This window comes from Phyllostomus hastatus, unplaced genomic scaffold (assembly GCF_019186645.2).
Source record: "Phyllostomus hastatus isolate PE091 unplaced genomic scaffold, TTU_PhHast_1.1 phas_contig_37, whole genome shotgun sequence".
In the NCBI taxonomy this organism is placed as follows: domain Eukaryota; kingdom Metazoa; phylum Chordata; class Mammalia; order Chiroptera; family Phyllostomidae; genus Phyllostomus; species Phyllostomus hastatus.
The window spans coordinates 4,298,279-4,321,664 of record NW_025333867.1 but is presented as its reverse complement, the minus strand read 5'-3'; the positions used below and the strand labels follow the sequence as shown (position 1 = coordinate 4,321,664).

General features: G+C 43.3%; 1 protein-coding gene across 1 annotated transcript in view; it reads right to left on the bottom strand.

Moving 5' to 3' along the window:
* The window catches only part of BMP6 (bone morphogenetic protein 6), a 173,437-nt gene that overhangs the window by 7,337 nt on the left and 142,714 nt on the right, over positions 1–23,386 (bottom strand). The window contains exons 3-4 of the mRNA XM_045841656.1: positions 10,841–10,989; positions 9,966–10,163 (exon numbers count right to left, since the gene is read on the bottom strand). Coding sequence (XP_045697612.1) covers positions 9,966–10,163; positions 10,841–10,989 — 347 coding nt within the window. The remainder of the gene's footprint in view (positions 1–9,965; positions 10,164–10,840; positions 10,990–23,386) is intronic.

The following is a 23,386-nucleotide window of genomic DNA, read 5'->3' as shown; positions in this document are numbered from 1 at the left end:
CATGGTTATAGAATAGGGAGCACAGAGTGCAGTGGGCTCACTGTCTCCTACAGGGTTGGTGAGCCCATCTTTCTGTTGAAATATCTTCTAAGCAGAGACCTGAAGGAACTTCAGGAGTGAGGCAGGAGTCTATCTGAGGGAAGGATAACAAACATGAAGGCCTGCTTGGCATAGTACAGGAACAGTAAGATGGATGCTGCTATGTGTTTATTAAAAATCCATATCCTCTGTCTACCCCAGGGCACATGGCTATCTGACATTCCCCACTGCCTTTAGGTGTGGCCATGTGCTGAGTTCTGCCCGTGAACGTGGGGAGAAGGGAGGTCTGCTGCTCCCAGGCCCAGGCTCCTAAGCTCACCTGCAGCACTCCACCTGCTCTCTCCTCTCCTGCCAGCTACACATAAGGGCCAGGCTTCTGAAGACGCCAAGGCCCTGGCCCCTTGAACTCCTGAAGGTGTCCTGGGTTAGATAAGTTATATGATCCCCCGGCTTATAGTTTCAGTCTGGAATGTTCCATGCCCAATGTTGTCGGGCCTGTGTCCCCTAAAATGAACTTCCTTTAAAAGGACTTCTCTGAGCTGGGGACCAAGATCTCCTCAAAATCAAACTTGGAATTGTTGGCAATGTGAAAGACAGATTTCTAGGACAGGTTTCTTCCAGGTCAGTGAACAAGGGCAGTGTAATATAATAAAGAATATATCCGGTCTTTGTCCTGGTTCCTGGCACAGAACTAAAAAACCATGAAATTTCCTAATTGATAATTCTAACATATGGTGGGCCCTTGATAGCTTCAGGATGGGGACTGGTCACCAGGAAGACCAACCACATGATTAGAGAATTGGAACTTTAGGCCACCCTGGTACCATGAGGGGAGGCTGAGTTCAGTCATGTGGCCAATGATTTAATCAACCATGTACAGTAATGAGACCTGTGAAAACCCTGGATACTGAGGTTCTGTGGTACTTTGGGGTTGGCAAACACATTGGGAGAGCGAACTGCCCAGATTCCATGAAGAGAGGGCATGGAAGCTCCGTGTCCACCCCTGGCCTCAACACCCCCACCCCCACAGAGCTTGCCCGGTACATCTCTGCATGTGGCACTGCCTCGTGTGCATCCTTTACGATAAAACTGTAATCATAAGTATAGCTCTTTGCTGAGTTCTGAGTTGACCTAGTGAATTATCAAACTTAAAGGGGGTCATGGGAACCCCTCAGTTTGTAGCCAAGTCAGACGTAACTGGTGGGCTGGGGACCTCATCTGCAGCTGGCATCTAAAGTGAAAGCAGTCTTGCTGGGGACCTCACTCTTGAACTCGTGGCATCTGTGTAAACACCAGTTGGTTAGTGTTAGGACTGAATTGGATTGCAGGTCACCTAGAGGTATCAGAACGAGGACTGGGACAACTGCTGCATGTCTGGATTTCCAGTTTCTTCTGCTGGATGGAACCAAGATGACGCAGTAAAAAACTTCACTTCTGCCTTCAGCACAGTTCTTGTTGTCAGAACCTCCTGCTAATTGGACCCTCTTAATGCTCAATGAAGAGAACTTTCTGAGCAAGAACAGCTATTTCTTGTACAGCTACATAGTGGCATTCTTGTTGTCAAGTAAAAACTGGGGCCAGAGTGAGGAAGAGAGAAATTTGGCTTTCCTGTTTTTCTTCTTAAAGACACTTCCAGGCCACACTTCAGGTTCCTTATAACTCCATATTAAGTGTTGTCAAAGAATGTATAAATATTTGTGAAAGTCAATGCTCCTCAAGACACTTAATATCTGCTGCTCAGGGGACAGGATCCCATCCTGAGTTTGGCAGTAGAATTACACTGCCACACATTGTTTTGTTTTGTTTTGAGGGATTCTCAGATTGCAGAAAAGCATTCTCTCCTCCCCCATACCCGCCTCCCCTTGATATTTGGTGAGACGAATGGTCTGGGTGGAGCCAGTTGAAATTTCACAGGCACATAGCCACTCCTGTGGCATAAAGGAAGGCAACATAGCTTTGTCCAAATGGTTCCCCAGTTGAGGGCAGGGCAGAGAAAAGAAGCCATAGAGCTGAGGAGACGCAAACAAACGCACAGACTAGAGCAATGCACCAGGCTGACAAAACCATCCCCAGCAGCTGCAGTCCTTGGTCTGACTCATGGGCTGCCTGTTTCTGAATCATGAGAACCATCGGGGAGTTTGAGCCTCCTCCCAGACCTGCAAGTCGGAATGGTCGGGAACGAGTCCTCTGCTCTTGCCCAGGCAAGCCTATGGACACTAGCCCTTGACACATGCACAGCCCTCTAGATGAGAGGCTCACACGTAGGTGGTGGCATCACCCCATTCCACACAGTCTGTCTTTAGACACCAGCTCTCCCTGCACTTTGCTGGCACATAGCTGTGGGGGAGGCCGGTCTTGGTTCCAGGAGAAATTTTCAAGGTATCTGGCTTTTCCAGTGTCGAATGTAATAGTGAAATCTGGTTCTAAAATCATTCCATGTGATTCTTTGAACTAAGAGTGGAGGGCAGGGCAAGCACCAGGAACCCCATGGGATTCTGGCCCACCCAGACCAGGCCCGAGACAGTCATCTTGAGTAACCTGGACACGTGGGACTCAGCCATAGATGGGTTTGGTTTGGGCAAAAACTGTTAAGCGATCAGGTGACAAAATATACCAGTCCCCCCTCCAGGACACTGTTCTTCCATAACCAGAAGCAGGCAGCTGCCTCAGGTGCTCTTGAACAGGAGGAAGCTGTCTCCCCACCAGACTTTCAAGCTTCCAGCTATCAGAAGCGCATTGGTAACCCTCAGCAGCACTGCTTCACCACTCCACTTTCATAAACTGCTTCAGTAGGGAGAGCTACAGATATGATTGGTTTTAAAAGCCCCAATCCTTCCTCTCATCTCCAAATGAATATCACAAACATTTAAACAGGGGTTTTAAATGGAAATTTCTATTGGTTTCATCTCACTGTGTGAGGCAGATGCGGACAGTCACAGAGGAAGTTTCACAGGCGCCACCCTGGCAGAAGGGGAGAAACTTCGCAGTTCCAAAGCAGACCTGCCTGGTGGCCCCTTTGTGAAGATCTGATCTCTCAGCAGCACATGGGTGCTCTGTTGTGGGAAAGCTCTGTCGTGGGAAAGCTACAGTGACTGCCACGCAGACACACAGGCCCTCTCAGAAAGAAGAGCAAGTAGAAGGGAGATGGGGCAAGAGGGCCAGGCTGCAGTGCCCACAGTGTGTCTTTATTAAGTCTTTATTCTTCCAATACTTTGCCAAGGGAGGTTTGCATCTCATCCAGGACTTCTGAGCGATTACACCAGTGGTACAGAAACACACTGAAGCATCATGTCTGTTGCTAATCGTCAAACTGGTAACCAGTATCCTACATTTTGCACCATGGTTGGTGACAAGAGGGCTTGGGGTAGTCCAGTCAATTGTTCATCTTTGAATGAAGCATCAGCTCCATCAGTGGCTGTCACCTCATGTTCCCGTCTCAGGTGTGTTTTTATTATTTGTGATTCTGAGTTACCAGGGAGCTAGGAACACCTGGGAGATGCTGGGAGGCTGGTGCAAAATGAGCTGGAGGAAGATACGTTTTCCTGAAGTCCAGCTGATAGCAGGAGAGTATGGTGCTCAGGAATCTTGTTCTTAAACTTCAGACACAACTTAATTCCCACAACTGAGAGTCCTGCTTGGAGGCTGGGAGTGGGGGGATCAGTCAAACCTGGGTGGGACACCCAGGGCCGATGCTATAGCTCCACCACACAGAGCTCTTTACTAACCCCTGTGTTCATCCTCATTCCCATCTTCCTGTCCCCACCAGGCCACCTGGTCCCCCTTCTATTTCATTTCTACATTCCACGCAGGCTAGGCTGAACAACAGTCTGCTTTCTTGGTTCTGGCAGGGAGCTCTTTCTTCTTAGCTTCAGGGCCATGGCCTGACACCCACTTCCACCGCTGACAGCCGCTGCTCTCTAACCTTCTGTTCAGTCTTCCCTGTGAGGGCTGACGGGTGTATCACCTACAGAAAAGACCTGATGGGGGGCCTGGCTGGGTCCATGTGAGAATGCAAGCCACGCCATGAGCCCCACTCAGCTCAAGGCAAGCAGAACACTGCACAGGAGCATTTCTCTCATTCAGATGCTGGGGAGAAGTGCTGGCCTCCCAGCATCCTTGTCCACAGGCAGTGGCCATGCACACTGTATGTTTGCTCTGCCCCAAACCTGAGCATCACCTCCCATGGCCCTAAGGAGGGCATCTGGGTTAATTTCACCCAGTATCCCTTGTATCTGGTCCCCCTGAAAAGCCACACTTACAGCAATGTGCAGAGGAGCTATGTGCTAAGAGAGTCGGGCGCTCACTGCTGGCTTATTTCTAAAGCTGCGGCATTAAGTGCAGTGGAAGGCCAGGAGACTCTCAGGGGAATGGGCCCTGGATGTGAAAGGAAGGGCACTGCAATGACCCTGACCTGCAGGGCAGGTGGCATGCATGCAGGGAAACTGCATGGCCAACTTGAGGGGCATCATCATGACAGAGGTGGGGCCACACAACTAAAACCTGGGGGCCCCAGGGACCCCCTTGGACACCTGAGTCACAGGGCCCAAGCTAGCTCAGGTCCCAGGGGTCTGGGTGTCCTGCCCACTTTCCTTTCCAACCCCAAAAGAGGAGGAGGAGAGAGTAACAACAGGGAAGGCATAGAGAGGAGAAAAGGCAGAAAACCAAGTCAGGGCAACTATCCAAAACCAGATGAGAGGGATCAAGGGAGAGGAGCAGCCAGGGGGGCATTTCCCATGCTGGGACTTCTGCAGAGGGGCTCCTCAGCCTGGTGAGCTGACCTCTGCAGGCCAGGCCAGCTGTAGGCTGGTGTCCCTGCTCAGCAGGACACACACTCAGCCAGGAAAATGCTGGCACAGCAGGAGCTGGGGACAAAGTGGCACGGTCCACACTGTATCTCCTGGCACTTCTGAGCTATAGCCTTAGCTTCTGAGTCTTCCCAGAGAAAACTTGTTTTTTAGAGTGAGCCATTCACTGCTCTTATTTCCCTTCTCTCCTAGAATAACAAGGGGAAGGATAACACACAGCTGTTAAAAGAGCACCTCTGTCTTCAGTGGCCTGGCTGCCCTCTCCTTATCCCTGGGCCTTATCAGCCGTTGCATCCAAAATGAGTGCCTGGCTGCCATGTACTCCGAAGAATCAGAACAGTCATTGAAAGCAGGCTGCAGGATGTCCCGCTCCTGTGCCACTGGCACTACAGGCCTTAAGGGACCACGCTGGGACCTTGATTTCTAGTGTCAATAGTCTCCTCATAAGATGTAGGAGGGGGCAACAGATAAGTTTTCAGAGTCTAGGTTTTGTTTACAACCTGGATGGTTAGCACGAGAGGCAACATAAAGGTCCTATCCCTCTGTTGCTCCAGGATTCCAGGATCTCATAAGATTCCATTTAATCTGGTGAGACTTTGGCCTCTTCTCAGGCTTTACCTTGATTCTATAAGAAAATGGAGCTAGATATCTTGAAAATAGACAAATGCTTCCCTTGAACATTAGGCTTAAAGACCCCCTGTGCTCCAAGCACCTCTGCTCCCTGTCAGTCCCAAGACTGAGTCTCCCAGCCCCAGGACCCCCACCAGCAGGAGCTGGTGGCAATTGCTGAGTTACTCAGCAGTGCCTCTTCATACCTTGTTATAATTACTGCCTTTTAGCACTGCTGCCATTACCACCTCCGTAAGGATGGACCCAGGGATCGGACAGAGGTAACTTTCTAGTCGGGTTCACTCTTGATAATTATTATCGTAAAGGCACTTAGAGGCAAACAAGAGTCAAGTATGATAAATAGGGCATCTGAAATGATTCTAACTTTCAAATCACTAATGCCATACCTGTCTTCCATAGAGGTAGAAAATTAAGATTTGATTTCATTTAGAAAGATCTGAACTAACCTCTACTTCTTGACTGAGACATCTGGAAGCCAAGCTGTAGGACATAAAATTTTAATTTAAGGTCAAAATGGCAAATTTAAACTCCCCACTCCTTTGAAGGACTGCAAACCGTCCATTTTCCGAAGCTTTGGCCTGTCACCCCATGGAAGCAAGGCATGACCCAGCGGGGACACCTGCCGGGAACATTGATCTGTAAGAATGAGACCTCCTAGCCTGTGGACTGGAGTTCCCTGAAATCTAAAGCAAAAGATTTCACAGTCATAATAAAGTATCCAAACCACTGGTTTGCAAGCAATGAATCATGGTTACCTTTATTATCTGGAAGCATACTGAATGTCTCAACTGGGAAGCTCAAGGAATAGAAGATATGAACTGTCAACACGGTCTGAAAAGTATATCTAAATGTACCAGATCCACATTTCCCCCAGATTCTTAAAGATACATGTTTGGCTGTGTTGAAAAGAGAAGTGACTGTAAGAAGTACTAACAGGTAGCATTTGAAGGACCCACTCCAAAGGACAGACAGGGTCTTGAGAAGTTGCCTGTTCACAGATGGCTGGCAGAGCTGGTGGTGGCAGCATAAACATCAAGGATTAAATTTCAAGACCTAAAGGTCACCTCATCCAATTTTACATGAATTGTTAAAAGTGGCAGAAAATGTTTCCAAAATACCATCTGCAAAAAAAAAGTCCACATCCATGTCACACTGTTGGCAGTCAGTGGGTTAACATGGTAAAAACCTCACACTCACCAGCTGACTTGAAATCTCATTAACTTGCCCCCTCCCCAAAGATGTCTTGGCAAAATCCTAGAAAATTAGCTAATATCAGTATCTAGGATCCCCACATGGACAATCCCTCAAGGCCATTTGTTCACAGCCCTCATAATGGATGGGCCAGGTGGTGTCACAGTCCCCAAGAAGACAAGAGAATGAACCCCAAGAGAAAGATACTATAAAAGATGATATACAAAAGCAAGTAGAAAGAGGCTACTAAAGGAGAGCAAAGGAATGCAAGGGCACCCAAGACCCATAGGCTGGTAGACTTGGAGACTGAAAAAGAAATTGCGAGATTGACTGGAATCCCCAGTGGGCTGCACAGCATGTCTTGGACCTGGACTCATAAAACATGTGTAAAATTGATAGATGAAACTGTCCAGATGATATTCAAGCCCACTGGAGAAGTGAGACACAGCCAACATCCATCACTCATTCAGAGCAGACAGCTGCAGAGAAGCAAGAGCAGGTGAAAACCATGCAGGGGGGCTTCAGCCCACACCCCTGTAAGGTGCATGTGTTTGGAGAGTCCAGCTTAAAGGCTGAGAACAGACGTGAGAGCAGATTTTGGTGGGCGGTAGGGAGGACACGGACGGGGCTCTTGGCCTTTCCCTTGTTGTGGACTGGTCTCTCTGTCTCAAGCATCTGCAGCTCAGTTCCAAAAATAGCTACACATTCCCCTGCCATGCTTCCCCGCTGATGACAGGCACTTTGATGAATTTTGTTAACTTCTTTACCCAGATGCAGAGCATTCTCAAGTAGGCCTCTCCTGGTGGCGGTTGCTTCAGTGGAGAGATACTAATTCCCTGGGAGTACACTGTGGAAGAAGGGGGGCAGCAGAGGAAAAGCAATCTCTTCCTTCAAACTTCTGAAAGATTTACAAGGGGAGAGGCCTGCATGGAGTCATCCCAGAGGCTGCAACTTTTTGTCTCTGCAGCATCTGTCCGGTTCATGAATGCCCAGGAACATCTGGCTCCACCACAGCCTGGAAGGAAATCACACACTGGACAGCCCATTTCTCGGGGCAGCAGGCCATCTTTCTGGAATCCCCTCCTCCAAAAGCAATCTCCTCCTCTGCATGTCCACTCCCATTAACGGCATGGATAAATAAGGAAGAAAGAGCCAAATATGTAATGCAGCACTTCAGTGGGCCTCACAAGAGCAATTTCTCAGAGAAACTTAAGAGGGTCTTTGAAGATAGCGAGAGGCAAGGAGGATCCTTTGTAGTAATACTTTCTCTGGCTCAGGCCGCTACACAGCTGAGACCAGAGGTATCTGTGATGAACTCTTTTGCCATAGTACTGCTGAAAGGAGCAAAGCAAATTGGAAAGTACTGGATTGGGGGGGGGGAGGATGGGAAGACCAAGTAAAAACAGATATACTTATAGCTTATTGTGAAATAGATAAACTTTAATATTCATATTTAATTTGAACTCATCAAATAAAAAAAGAGTTTAACTTCAAAAAAATAATTGGTTGACAATGCTAAAACCCAAATCAGAGACAACATGTTTTCTCAATTAAAGAAATTCCTGTGTGTATTAGGGAGGGGAGGAGATGTTGAATAAATCAAGTGAAATTTTAATTTTAAAAGCAATCAACATTTCAAGCGCTGTCTTCAAGTCTGAGGACCCAGTACCAGACTGACCACAGTTCATTAGGGAGGTGAAGCCCACCATGGGCAGACCTGCCCCACATCGTGCCCTGAGGAGCACTCTGAGATTATTAACTCTGTTCAGCAGGCTTCTTCTGAAGCAAATAAAGGAAAGCAACCATTTCTTCTTCTTTTCTTTTAAACCCCAACCCTGACTGTTTCCAGTGGTAAACACAGGAACACCCATGCTGCGTGATGCATCTAAGAAACACCAGGATGACAAGAAGCAAAATGTCACATCACACTGGGTGGTGGATCCTCATGTTCCACATCCAAGTCACTGGTAAAAAATAATAACTTATTAAGTCAGAATGTAAACTGAAGACACTTCTTCCTGAAGAAAAACTGGAGATTTTAAGGAGTTGCATGAACTCTTTCCGGCCACTGAAAATGACATATTTAAACAGTCACCTGGAAGAATTAATGCATCTTCCGGAAGTATTTCACTGCTTTCCAAGGATGCTAACAAATGTCCTGACAACCTACTTCCTACAATTGGATGCAACTCACCTTTAAGTGCTATTATGAGCCAAATCAAATGCTTCTCATTTAATCATAGCAAATCTACCAAGTATTAACCACCCCCACTGTGTAGATGAGTGAATGAAGCTGAAATGGATTAGGTTTGTTCAAAGTCACGGAGTAGTAACAAAGGAAGCAAGTTCTCTGACTGAAAATCCCACAGCAAATCTTCAACTTCATGCTAGGTTCCCAGACTATTAAACAGCCAAACAAAACCCAGAACTTGCAAGCACCAGCTTTAGAGTAAGATGCATCTGGGTTGGAATTGCATAGTTACTAGCTCTGCGAGGTGCACACCCATTCCCATGGGAGGGAACATTTCTGAAGAACCAGTGAATTGACACTCAAGCAGTGGGAGCTGTTCCCATTCTCTTGTGCTTTGAACCTCCCTGTTCAGGGCAGGATGGGTTAATGCCATTACCTCACTTCAGGGGTAGGCACATAGCCCCAGCCTGGCTTTCTACTGGAGCTTCTGTGAAAAAGAAGCTTCTGGAACTCTTCATTGCCTTCCTTACCACTTCATAGAGATAGTCTTTCTGAGAGTGCCCGCCAACAAAGGAAAATAGAAAAAGAGAGAGATTCCTCATATCATCTCAGCCCATGAAGGCAGCCATGCCTAAAGCTAGAACCCCTAAACTTCCAAGTTAAATGAACCAACTAAACCTGTCATACAGGGCTGTTTGAACTGACCTTCCACCACAGCCAGCCAAGGGCACTGAAAAATACAAGTCCATCTAATACAACTATATGAAATTTGTTTCTGTACCACAACCTTCCAGGCATAATGAAACTGGAAGACTAGGTCCTCTCAAGATCTTTATGGCAGTAAAAAAAGAGTTGAAGAACTCTTACCAAACAGAAGGATGTTTTTCTGGAAAAAGAGACACTGAGGATGTCTGCAGCCTGCAAACTCCATCTCTAGGTAACAAGATGGCCCTAGGAACCCATCTAGGTAATTGGTGACAATGATGAGGCAGGTGCAGGCCTTTGTATCTGCCATGCAGAAGCTGTGCAGCATATGAAACTATCCACACGTCCTTCATCCTCACTGAGGCCTGAGAACCAATAGGAATAACGGGCTTCACCAAACCTACCTGAAGCACTGGAGACCCGGGACACGTCCTGGGACTGGGTGGAGCGATTGCGACTTTGCTGTCGGCGCCGACCAGTGGCTGACCTCGTGGTGCGCACATGGACCTCGCTCACTTTGAAGAAGGCCACCATGAAAGGCTGCTTGTCATAAGGGCCATCTCTGCCCACCAGGCCTGCGGCTCGGGGGTTGATGCTGAGTCCTTGAATGCAAACCAAAGCACGCCCCTCTTTATTCCACAGAAACTTAGTCCTGCAGCTGCACAACTGATCCTTCCCAGCCTCCCAGAGCCTAGTCATAAAGGATGAATGCAAGGGGCAAGTGCATGCATCCTCTGATCTCTGATGGCTCCCTCTGGATGGACAAAACCAAAACACTCCTTCCAAAGGTCCATGAATCAAAGCAAGGAGTGGGTATGCCCAGGCTCCCCCATTTCTGCTAGTCTTTTCCCTTTCCATTCAATCTTTCTTTCTGATTATATTCACCCCAACCAGTGAGGTGACTTCACAGGCTGAGCATGTCTAGCATGAGGACCCATGATGGGACCTCGATTTGCTGAGCTTTGATGCTACAGCGTTCCCTCACAAACCTACTCAACAGTCAGGATTAGACTGTGCTCCCATCTTTCTCTTCATCTTAACATCATCTACCTGCCTCTGCTTCTGAGTGCTCTCCTCCCACTGTTCCTCTCAGAACCGTGACCACCTAACCAGCTTCTAGTCCTCCCAGGGAAAGGTTTTGTTTTTCAATAGCAGTTACAAAGGAACAGTTAATAAAGTCATCCTGAGCCCAGGACTTGACTGTAAACCTCAGCTCTCCTACAACTGTTGTAAAGGAAATGGATGACAGCGACCGTTTGCTTGATTTTGGCAAACTTACCATCGCGAGTCACCACACTCAGCTGGAGCCCCATGTTGTGCTGTGGGGTCACGACCCACAGATTGCTAGTGGCCGTGATGTCGAATTCCAGCCAGCCTTCTTCTGAGGCCCACACTATGCGGGTGTCCAACAGAAATAGGTCAGAGTCTCTGAAAGAAAGATAAGATGGCACTGTGAGTAGCATGCTACCCTCTTAGCTCATTCTCACTGTCCTGCCTTGCTGTCACAATAAAAGATGCCAAAGCAAGATCAGGTCCACCAGAAAGCACTGTGTATAGTGATCTGCAGCAGCTCTGGGGGGCATGACACTATATAGGTCACGTGCATAACACAACCTGGAGAGAAATGAATGCATGCTATAGCCCTTCAGAAAAATCAGCTTTCTCCTGAACAGAGGAGGATCCCTCAGCTTCAACAAAAGCCTTGCTGTAATGCTTATACCAGATTTTCTTTGGAATTAGGGTAAATGATACATAGTCAGACAGACGGGTAGACAGATAGATAGAGTCAGACTGTTGCTTACTTTATGGCTAATGAACTCTAGAAAGAGAAAGTGTGGAAGCAGTAGGAAAGAATTAAGAAAATACTAAAATCAGGATCAATCTGAGCACTGACAAGGTTGTGTTTTGCTCATTTTTGTTTTTAAAATTAGGGCCTGACATTTTTTGCATGTTGATTCCTGTGAAATAAGGAGAAACAAGAAGCTGCATCATATCTCTGAGTAATCATCAGTTCTTTTATTTTAATTAAGGCACTTGACTGGTCTATGGCAAGTGTCAAGTCCTTTCTCGTCTGGACTGTGTAACGTGGGTGTGTGTATGTTGAATGATGTTAAAGTTTATCCCACACAGCTGTTGAGGTTCTTTGAGGCAAACTAGTTAAGTCTATTCCTTCCATTGGGCTCCACAGGGAATATTTTTATATTTTTTACAATTTTCAGCTAACATAATTGTAAGGGTTGTGGGAAGATGGAGTGAGGGTTTCTTCCTGATCACCCAAATGTCATGGCGGAGCAGTGTTAGGGGCCAGTCACCTTCATGTGTTGCAAGGACACTCTGAATCTGAGCTGATGTCCCAGGGTCAGTGGCATGAAATGGCCTGGAATGCCCATGACAGGGAAGGGTGTGTTCTGGCCATGGAAAGATTCAAATCCCTGGTGCTGGAAATATTTTGCTGAAATATTTTACTGGATAGAATAACTCAGTGGAATGAAATACAAAATTTAAAATGAGCTTCTTTTTTTTTAAGATTTTATTTATTTATTTTTAGAGAAGGAAGGGAGGGAGGTAGAGAGAAAGAAACATCAATATGTGGTTGCTGGGGGTCATAGCCTGCAACCCAGGCATGTACCCTGACTGGGAATCGAACCTGCCACACTTTGGTTCGCAGCCCGTGCTCACTCCACTGAGCTACACCAGCCAGGGCTAAAATGAGGTTCTTGATATAAGTGAAGCACATTTAAACAAGTTATAAAGTCCTTCCATATATTTTGCTTTCTTCAGTTCTTAGAACAACCCTGAAAGCTTGGTAGAACGTCATTATCTCCATTTTACAGTTGGGGAAACTGAGACTCAGGTGTGAGGTTAGGGTCATGTCGCCAAGATCAAAAACTACTAAGTGAGAGAACTAGGTAGAGAAAAGAAAGTGGATTCAGAGTTTTCCATAATGACATATTGCCTTTTGAGATCATTATGAAAGATAATTTGTGACAAATGAATGCAATTTATCTCTATTCTTTTGAATTTGTGAGGACAGTGAAACATCTGAGTTAAGAATTTTAGATTTCTCAGAAGGGAAACAATTTTTCCTGTTTACATGGCTTAGAGTTAGAAGAAAACTCTTTTGTCATTTTTTCCAAGCTTAAAACAGTAGGAACAGCTAAAAGAAGTTTACTCAGCTGCTGAGCAGAGTCTACAGGGGGCACATTCAGACCTGCCATCTTTAAAGCACGCTCCAACATGCATGTGTCACACCCCCTGGTGACAAATCAGCCTTCCCCATCACTTAGGTAACTGTGAGCAGGGAGACGGGGTGTCCATGGAAAACAGCAAGAGGGGAGTGCAAGTCCAAGGCTTTGAAGTTAAGATGCAAGAAGACATAAATTCTCTTCTGGAAGGTCAGAGAAGACCCTTATCCAGCAATAACACAGACATCATGCACAGCACTGTGGGAAAAGTAGCCCTGGCTCTGAAGGCAGTGCAAGACATATTCACGTCAGAGCAGCACCCTCTGCAATGAAGACACATTGAGAATTCCAGGGCATGAGGCTGACCCTGAGACAGAGGATCAGTGTAGGCCTCTAATGCCATGGGTCCCTAGTTGCTATTTATAGAACTTTGATGATGCTCATAATTTTTAAGGTCTTGTAACAAAGATGGAGAAAAATACAGTCCAACATATGAGTGGGGCATATTTGGTAGAAAGAGCCAGAACAAAGATTTTCTATTTTTTTAAAGTATATTTTATTGATTATTTTTTATATTTTATTGTCCCATTTTTTTCTCCCCTTTAATTCCCTCTACCCTGAATCCTCCCTCCCACTAGCACTGCTCTTAGTTCATGTCCATGGGGCATACATATAAGTTCTTTGGCTTCTCCATTTCCCGTATTATTCTTAGCCTCCCCCCATATATTTGTAGCCACCATTTATGCTTGTTATTCCCTGCACCTTTTCCCCCATCTCCTCCCTCCCCCTTTCCACTGATAACCCTCCATGTGAAGTCCATTTCTGTGAATATGTTCCTGTTCTAGTTGTTTGCTTAGTTAGTTTTTGTTTTTTAGGTTCAGTTATTGATAGTGTGAGTCAGTTGTCATTTTACTGTTCATAGTTTTGATCATCTTCTTTTTCTTAGATAAGTCCCTTTAACATTTCATACAATAAGGGCTCGGTGATGATGAACGTCTTTAACTTGACCTTATTTGGTAAGCACTTTATCTGCACTTCCATTCTAAATGAAAGCTTTGCTGGATAGAGTCATCTGGGATGTAGATCTTTGCCTTTCATGAATTTGAATGCTTCTTTCCTGCTCCTTCTTGCCTGTAAGGTTTCTTTTGAGAAATCAGCTGATAGTCTTAAGGGAACTTCTTTGTAGGTAATTGTCTCCTTTTATCTCAGTGCTTTTAAGATTCTCTTCATATCTTTACTCTTAGGTAATGTGATTATGATGTGCCTTGCTGTGTGCTTCCTTGGGTTCAACTTCTTAGGGACTCTCTGAGCATCCTGGACTTCCTGGAAGTCTATTTCCTTTGCCAGATTAGGAAAGTTCTTCATTATTTGTTTAAACAAGTTTTCAATTTCTTGCTCCTCCTCTTCTCCTTCTGGCACCCCTATGTTTTGGATGTTGGAACATTTAAAGTTGTCCTGGAGGTTCCTAAGCCTCTCTTCATTTTTTTTGAATTCTTGTTTCTTCATTCTGTTCTGACTGAATGTTTATTTCTTCCTTCTGCCCCAAATCGTTGATTTGAGTCACAGTTTCCTTCCTTTCACTGTTGTTCCCTGCATATTTTTCTCTATTTCACTTTGCAGAGCCTTCACTTTTTCCTATTTTGCAACAATACTCAACCATTTCTGTGAGCATCTTGATTACCAGTGTTTTGAATTCTTCATCTGATAGGTTGGCTATCTCTTCATTGCTTAGTCCTATTTTTGAAGCATTGATATGGTCTTTCATTTGGGCCATATTTCTTTGTCTTGGTGTTTCTGTTACATTGTAAGAGGCGGAGCCTTAGGTATTCACCAGGGCAGGGCAACCTGTGTTGCTGTGCTGTGGCGCTATATGTGGGGGAGGGGTCAGAGAGGAAAAAATGCTGCTTTCTTGGCTCTTGGCCAGTTTTCAGTCACTTCCCCCACTACCCACAAGTAAATTGGGCCCTTCTAGTGCTGATTCCTAGGTTTGTGGGGCTGTGTAAGTTCTAGGACCCTGTAGGTCTCTCCAATGAACTCTCTTGTGAGACTTGGAGTTTCTCCCTCTGCTGCAACACCACAGGTTTTCACAGCCAGAGATTTTGAGGCTTTCTTTCCCCATGCTGGAACCCTGGTTTGTGTAGTCTGTGTCTCTCTCCAGCTGTTCCTCCCAGTTTATCTGCACGCAAATATGAGGACTGCCAACTACCACCTCGCTCACTCAGTCTTCCAGTTGCTACCTTGCCACACGTCCTCTTTGCCCCTCCTGCCAGTCTGAGTGAATATTTCTTCCTTAACTGCTTGGTTGTCAGACTTCCAGACATTTTGATTTTCTGGCAGTTCTGTTTTTGTTTTGTTTTCTTTTGTTTTTAAATTTGTTGTTATCCTTCTTTTGGTTGTGCAAGGAGGCAAAGTGTATCTACTGATGTCGCCATCTTGGCTGGAAGTCAGTGTGCCAGAAGAGTGTTGATAAGAAGGATTAATAATCACAATGTAGAAGAAGTGAAATCTTCAATGTTAGTGGGGATCAGTGGACATGGAGAGCCCGTGTTTCTATCTTGACTCTGCTCCTAAGTCAGGCTGGGCCCCCGGGAATTCCTTTCTCTGCCACACTTCCCTGTACAATAAGGAAAATGCCAGGCCTCACTGCTCAAGCAGCCTGTGGGCTACATGAACACAGTCTAATGGTGAGTGTAGAAAGATAAAAAACTTGGGCTCCTGGAAGTCAGGCAGTCTCAAATTTAGAAGTTTAATTCCAGGACACTCAGGTTCTGTGGAAGAGAGGTGAGGTCGAGAATGGACTTAAAATAACTGGACTAAACGGAGAGAGAAACAACAAATATTTACTGTGTCCTTTCAATACATGGGCACGTGTGCAGAGCCTCTCCTTTACTCCTCGGGAAGCCTGGAGAGGCAAGTCCTACAGCTGATAACATGGAGCCTGGAGAGAGTAAGTGTATTATAGTCCCAGGTATTAAATGGGCTGACCAGAGCTCAAAATCAGAGCGTGGACTCATAGCCACCAGCTACCTAAAAAACAGAGTCAAGAAAAGTCTAGGTCACAGGTTGAATACTCTGAGCAAGGGCTCAGAGTAAGGTAAGGAATCAAAATCTACTGCACATAAATGCCAATGTCAGGTGGCTACAGAAAACAGATGAAGATACCTGGGGCTGCCACAGGACCCCAAATCAGGAGCAGGTGCTCATATTGGGGTCTAGGTGCACCAATGAAGGGGTGACAGGTGCATGCAGAGATGGGGTCTAGGTGCACCAATGAAGGGGTGACAGGTGCATGCAGAGATGGACTGCCCACTCTTGCACTATCCCTCATCCTAGGCAGAACAGTCTGTCTAGACCAAGACCACCATTGGCATGCAGTCTCACAGCCAGGGTGAGGAACTTGAAGAATTACAGCTTTAAGGAACAGCTTTGCTGGCTGACCCTCAATGCTTCCAACAACTCAGGTATTTGAGAAACATGACTTATGGCAAGTCATTGAAATGGTTCTGGTCTGACCCACATCTGTTTACTTTTCTTCAATGATACATGGCCTTCTTAGTCTACCGACTCTCTCAAAGTACAGCCTCAAATAAGATGCACTTCATTTTGTTATATGAAAAAACAAGGTCCCCTTCTGAATCTCACTGCAGCAGGGTTGAGTTCTGTTATTACCATCTGCAATATGAGTCACTGGTCAATAACAAATCCCAGGGTCTGGCCAAAATAACTACCATGGCTGGACTATTTGGACCCTCCTACTGAGATGACAGACACTCAAGTAGGCATGCTATAAAAGAAAGTCCTGAAACAAGACGGAGATAACATTTTGAATGAATTTATTTCCTATTTTGTTCTCAACCAACACATAGATCCATGTTACATGATGAATATGTTTTCCATCTTCAAGGGTACAATAGTGTTATTCTCAATCTATCCCAACTTGAGGGCATGTGTTTCCTTGTATTGTTACCATCCAGGAAAAATAAAGTTCTTTACAATTAATAAGCCTAATAAGAAATTTCTAGAAATTTTCAAATATTCATCCTGGTACTAGAGTTGCCTGACTAGCACACCACTGAAAAGACTTGCTGAGTTAGTGTTTATGGGCAAGGTCACCCCTGTGTGGTCCGTCTCATCACATAGCCCCCAAAGCACCACTGATGGTTAGGGGCACTCCATCAGGCTGAGAAGCAGGCAGCACCAAGGGCAAACACAAAGGCACAGTGGTCTTTCTCTTCTTTGCCCCTGAAAAAGGCCTAGAGGCATCTGAGCTTCTAGTTTTGACCTTTCCTGACAAATACTATCCATTAAAGTCTCACTGCCTGGAATAAAGTACAATTGTGCTTATTACTAACCATTTTACTAGAAAAATGTTCTTCATAAAATGAAATTTATAAGTTTGAAGCAAGCAGATTTGTGAAATATTTGATAAGGTGAGTTTGTGGTTTGTTTCTTTATTTCTTCATAACACATTGCTCTGCCATTTATGTGTCTGGATTTAATGGTAAACTAAGATACAAAACAACATTCATACACTGATGAACCAACTTTATGAGATAAAAAATTCAATTTTCAAATGGAATGAAAGTAAAAAAATTAAGAAGTTTAGAAAATTAGATAGTAAGGCAAAGATTTATATTTTTTCCTTATGTAATGTATCACATATTAAGGATTATGTCTAAAATTTCACCACTAAAAAGAGAAAAGAAATAGGATTTGAAAAGACAGCACTACAGCTCAGGGTGAAGTGCTATACACACACAGATTTGAGTAATATGGATGAAGGGACATTAGTATTATATAATTAGCTCAGTTCTCATTGATTATATACCACTTCATATTACCCAAATTTTACCTCAAGGATGAACATAGTATGAAGAGAGGTTTAAAATATCAGTCACCTTAACTCTGTAAGGGGTATTTCATCAACAAACCAACACAAATCACTTTTCTGTCAGAATATTAACATAGCAAGCCCTTACATGGTACTTAATACCTGGCTGTACTAACTGTTCTTATGTATGTTATCTCCTCACAATCACCATAAAGAGTATTAACACCGTCACACTTTGGCAGATCAGGACACTGGGAAACAGTGAAGTTAAGTAGTTTGCTCCCAGTCACTTAGCCGGTAAGTGCAGAGCTGGAATTTTTTTTTTATTGTTGTTCAAGTACAGTTGTCTCCATCTCCCCCTCTCCCACAGCCCCCTACCCCACCCATCCCCACCTCCCACTCTCAAACCTACCCTCTTTGGCTTTGTCCATATGTCCTTTATACGTGTTCCTTGATGGCCCTTCCCTTATTTTCCCCCCATTATCCCTCTCTCCCCTCCCCTCTGGTTACTATCAGTTTGCTCTTTATTTCAATGTCTCTGGTGATACTTTGCTTGCTTGTTTGTTTTGTTGATTAAGTTCCACTTATAGGTGAGATCATATGGTATTTGTCTTTCACAGTTCAGGTGTTATATATGTCCTTAGCCATAGAGCAGTGGTTCTCCAGATCAGCCTGTATCAGGATCCCCTGGGAGCTAGCTAACTTAGACTGCTAGGCCCACCCCAGAGTTCCTGGGGTGGGGCCTGAGAAGTCGCTTCTAATAGGTTCCCAGGTGACGCTGATGCTGCTAGACTGAGGACCAAACTTTGAGAGCCATTAAACTACAACATATTCCCTCTCTCTTCTCTTTTCTTTTTTGTTGAATTTATTGGAGTGACATTGGTTAATAAAATTATATAGGTTTCAGGTATACAATTCTATAATCTGTGTATTGTGTTGTGTATTGTTTTGTATGTTCACCACCCCAAGTCAAGGCTCTTTCCATCACCATTTATACCCCTTTTACCCTCTTCTACCCCCCCATCCCACTTTCCCTCTGGTAATCACCATACTGTTGTCTGTGTCTATGAGTTTTTTTCCCCGTAATCCCTTCACCTTTTCCACCCATCCCTGCAACCTCTCTCCCCTCTGACAGCTGTCAGTCTGTTCTCTATGAGTCTGTTTCTATTTCGTTAGTTTATTTTGTTCATCAGATTCCACATGAGTGAAATCATATGGTACTTGTCTTTCTCTGACTGGCTTATTTCACTTAGCATAATACTCTCCAGATCCACCCATGCTATTGCAAAAGGTAATATTTCCTTCCTTTTTATGGCCAAGTAGTATTCCATTGTGTAAATGTGCCATAGCTGTTTTATCCACTCATCTACTGATGGACACTTAAGCTGCTTCCAAATTTTGACTATTGTAAATAACACTGCAGTGAACATAGTGGTGCACATATTCTTCCGAATTAGTGTTTTGGGTTTCTCCAGATATATTCCCAGAAGTGGAATAATTGGGTCATAATCCCTCTCTCTTACATATGGGTGGTATTAACTTCACCTGCTTTTTAGACTTAAGGTTCAAAGCTATCTGCTCTCAAGATGGATTGTTCCACTCCCTAAACAGTGCAAAGCAAGAATGGGCTGCTCCATAAGTAAATGTTGGATTGTCTTATGGACTGATCTTACCCTCAGGGGGTTATCAACCCAGGCTAATAATTCGAATCACAGGTAAGACCAAGTCCAAGGTAGTAGTAATATGAGAAGGCTTGCTTCTATGTGTCTAAGACAGAGAGAATGAGGAAGGTAGAATATTATTTTATATAAATTAATGGCTACCTAACCTGTTCTCTCTGGCCACATAAACAAAATAATGTTCCCAAACACTGGGGTACACTCCAACATGCCCTAGGGACGAGGCACAGATTAAACAAGGGATTCTGCCACTTTTTACACATGTGTGCAAATCTCACATGTTTTAGTTCTCATCACCAATCCTACATTTCCATACCTCTGTCCAATATGGAGAAATAAAGCAGCAAAAATACTGTTAACTTGTGATTTATTATTTTTTTAAAGATGCTTCACAAAATAAATTTAACTGCTACCATGGCCTGCCTTCCACAGAGCTGGCCATACTGGTAAGGTGGTACCTGCACCAAAGCAATCCATTTCTGGGAGCAAAAAATACAGAAGGCATAGTTTCCAGAAATAAAAATCTATCTCCTTTTCTCTTTCATGTTTACCAAGTGGATAAGCAGTTCCCAGACAAGAGTTTCTCTGCCCACCACACCCTGACTTCTCCTCTCCCTCAAACTTAGCATTCTTTTGAGTGTATGCAATTCTTTATTAAAACTTTGATTCCTCTCTGAAACATTCTTTTCTACTCAGTGCCTTTGCAAAGAACAGAACATACTTACACCAAGGAATAAGCCTATGTATGCAGCCTATGAGGCAGCTTTTTGAGCCTTTACTTTTAAAATTTCAGGTAGATAATTCTAAGTATAAATAATATGCACTGCACTAAAAAGATAAAACTAACTAGTTATATAACCTTAGCTGTGTGTTAGTTGTATTATCTATCCCTTTTTCAGGGGCAAAGGAACAAATAGTGAAAAGTTCAATGCTTGCCTGAGGCCCACACTGAGTGTGCCAGAGATTATCAAGTCAGTGGTAAATTTCAGGAGTCCCTGAGGATCATACCTGTGAAAGGCAGATACAGAAAGAGAAACAGGTGTGGCTGCACTTAGTGATAAAAGGCTTTAATTTTGTTCTACCAAACTACAATAGCATTCTCCTATCCTGGCTTTCTCAAATTTGCCCTTCTCTTCAAAGCAGAAAATAGTCTCAGATATCGCCCTTTTATCTCAGTGATGATAAAGTTCACTCTCCAGTTCAGCAGGCAGCCCTGAAAATGCAACAGAATTCATAGAGCAATCAGTCTGTAAAAAATGCTTTTCCAAGGAAACTATCCTCTTAGATCCTGGAACTGGATCAACTACTGGGTTCATGTCTTGTTTTCAGAACTATACTACTTGGTTAATGAATCAAATATCAACATTTGTGGGACTTCATTATAAAGATTTGCAAATAAAAATGATACTTCAGAGATATATGCTTCTGGATATAATGTGTCAAACTAACACTCCCACTATGAACAAGTTTAAAAAATAAACCTCTTTGAAGTTATCTCACAGCAAAAAAACACAGTCAATACATGATGATTCAAGATCTCAGAAAGAAGGGAAATGCATTAAGGTAAGGTTTGTATTTGCTGTTGGCTTTTCATCTCAAGGCATTTGTTAATTCCTTGTATGAAGCATAGATGCCAAACAAAAAGGAGCAGCAGTCTAGACACTGGAGCAATGTCACTGGCTGGGGATCACTGGAGTTTAAGGAAGCTAGGACTTGAAGGTCTATGGCCCCAGAGGAAAGGGGCTGCATAGAGGTGAGCTCATAAGAGTGATTCACAGAAGTCTGGGTTCACTTCCTCCAGGATCTTGGCTCTTCACATTCTGGCTGCCTTGAACTCTAATATTTTGCCAAATATTAAGCTGTATGTGCATGGAGTAAGAAGCTGAGAAAACAAGCAGAAAGAAACTGCTTAGATGATTAAAAGCAAAGCAGACTTTGGGGCAGTCTTACAAGGCTGGGGAATTAAAAATTAGAGTTTAGAGCCCACTAAGGAAGACGGGCTCTGGTAAACCTCCTAGATCTTCAGCTGAGACCCCTAAAGGGCTGACCTCTAGGAGAAAGGGAAAACCAGGAAGAGATGAGCCTTAGCACATCCTGAAACCCAGCCTTATCTGGAACAAAAAGAACAAGGTAATCTGTTTGCATTTTGTCTGCTTTCTGGAAGAAAATAAAATCCAGTCTGGGAGAAGATAACAGTATCTAGAACTGTTTTTCATAAATAATGTCAAGAATTTAATTTAAAAAATTATCAGACATTCCAGGAAAAAAAAATGAGGAAAAATCAAGGGAACAAATAGATGATGGAAATAGATCTATAGGTGATCCAAATAACAGAGATATCAGACATGATTTTTTTCATCTAGTCTTGTATAAAGAGGATTATAAATCACAAGTTGGGCCTGTTCCAGGGATGTGAAGTTGGTTTAACATCTGAAAATCTTTAATGTAGTGTCTCACACTGACACTATAAAGGAGAAAAATCATATTATCTCCAAAAATTCAGCAAAATATTTTGATAAAATTTTACACCAATTTCTAATTTTAAAAAACTCTCAGCAAATTAGGATTAGAGAAGAGTTTCCTTAAATAAAGAATACTTACAAGAACATTTAGTGGGTTTGGAGGGGGGGGGAGAAAATATGGACAACTGTAATTGAACAACAATAATTTTTTTAAAAAAGAACATTTAGAGCAGCCATCATCCTTAATGGTAAATTATTAATTTTTCCCTCCATCCCCCATTAGTTTAGAAATATGACAGAGATTTCCAATCTGAGATTAGAAATCTAAGTGGAATTCAGCATTGTACTGGATGTCCAGCTAGCACAACAAAACAAGAAAGAAAAGAAACAAAAAATATAAGAATTACAAAGGAAGAAATAAAATTGATGTTTATAGATGGTGTGATTGTATTTATAGAATTTCCAAACTAGTGCACAGAAAAATTATTAGAATTTATATGTGAATTTGCAAGGTTGCTAGATAAAATAACAATATACAAATTCAATTGTATTTCTAAGTGTAAGCAATAAACAATTAGACACTGAAATATTTAAAAGCTAATAATACCATTTACAATATCATAAACTTAAATACCTGAATTAATTCTAATGAAAATATTCAAGACACAAAAAAACTACAAAATATTATTTAGAGAAATTAAAGAAAGCCTAAATAAATACCATATTATTGGATTGGAATGCTCAATATTGGTAAGAGTCAATTCTCCCCAAATTAATTTCTAGATTTAATGAAATTCCAATCAGAAGTCCACAATTTTTCTTTGTAGAAATTGAAATGTCTATTTTACAATTTATATGGAAGTGCAAAGATTCATACATAGCCAAGAAAATTTCAAGGAATTGAGTTGGAGAACTTACACATAGACATCAAGCCTTCTTTAAAAACTCAAAAGAATTAAGGGTATAACACTGGTGGAAGAAGAGAAAAATTAACAAATGGAACAAAATAAAGATCCTAGAAACAGACCCATGTATATGTTATCACCTGATTTAGGACAAAGTTGCCCAGAAGTATAATGAAAATGAAAACTATCTTCAATAAACTACTGGGTCAATTAGGTTTTTCTATTCTTACACAGCTGGAATAGCTAATCAACTTCAATATCTCACATAGGACTTCAAACATCTACTACTATAGTTTAGTTCATTCTGCTGAGTTAAGCACTGCCATTCCCATTGCCTTGAGGGCATCCCTTCTGTGACTCAGCCATGGTCCAACCAGAACCCATCTCCATTCCTTTTCCTCACTTACTGTGTGGTTCCTATCTGTGAGTGGTTCAGAGTATCATATCAAACTTCATGTTTTGGGGAAATGTATATTTGACCTTTGACAGTTATTTTCTCTCATGGAACAATTATATTCTATCTGTAAAATAGGTTAAAATTGGTGAATTTTGTCTAAAATTTAGTTTAAGCCATAGTTTAGTCTGGGATTTTTCCTGGGACCCCACAGCATGACTTTAGGGCTATCCTAGGGAAATCTTTTACTTTTGAAGACCGGCTCTATGGCAGCGCTGCCCTGTTTCCTTGATTCAGAGATGTATTTCTTCATATCCCAAGGATTCTGAAGTTAGAACAAGACAGGCCAGGGCAAATGTAGGTGTACAA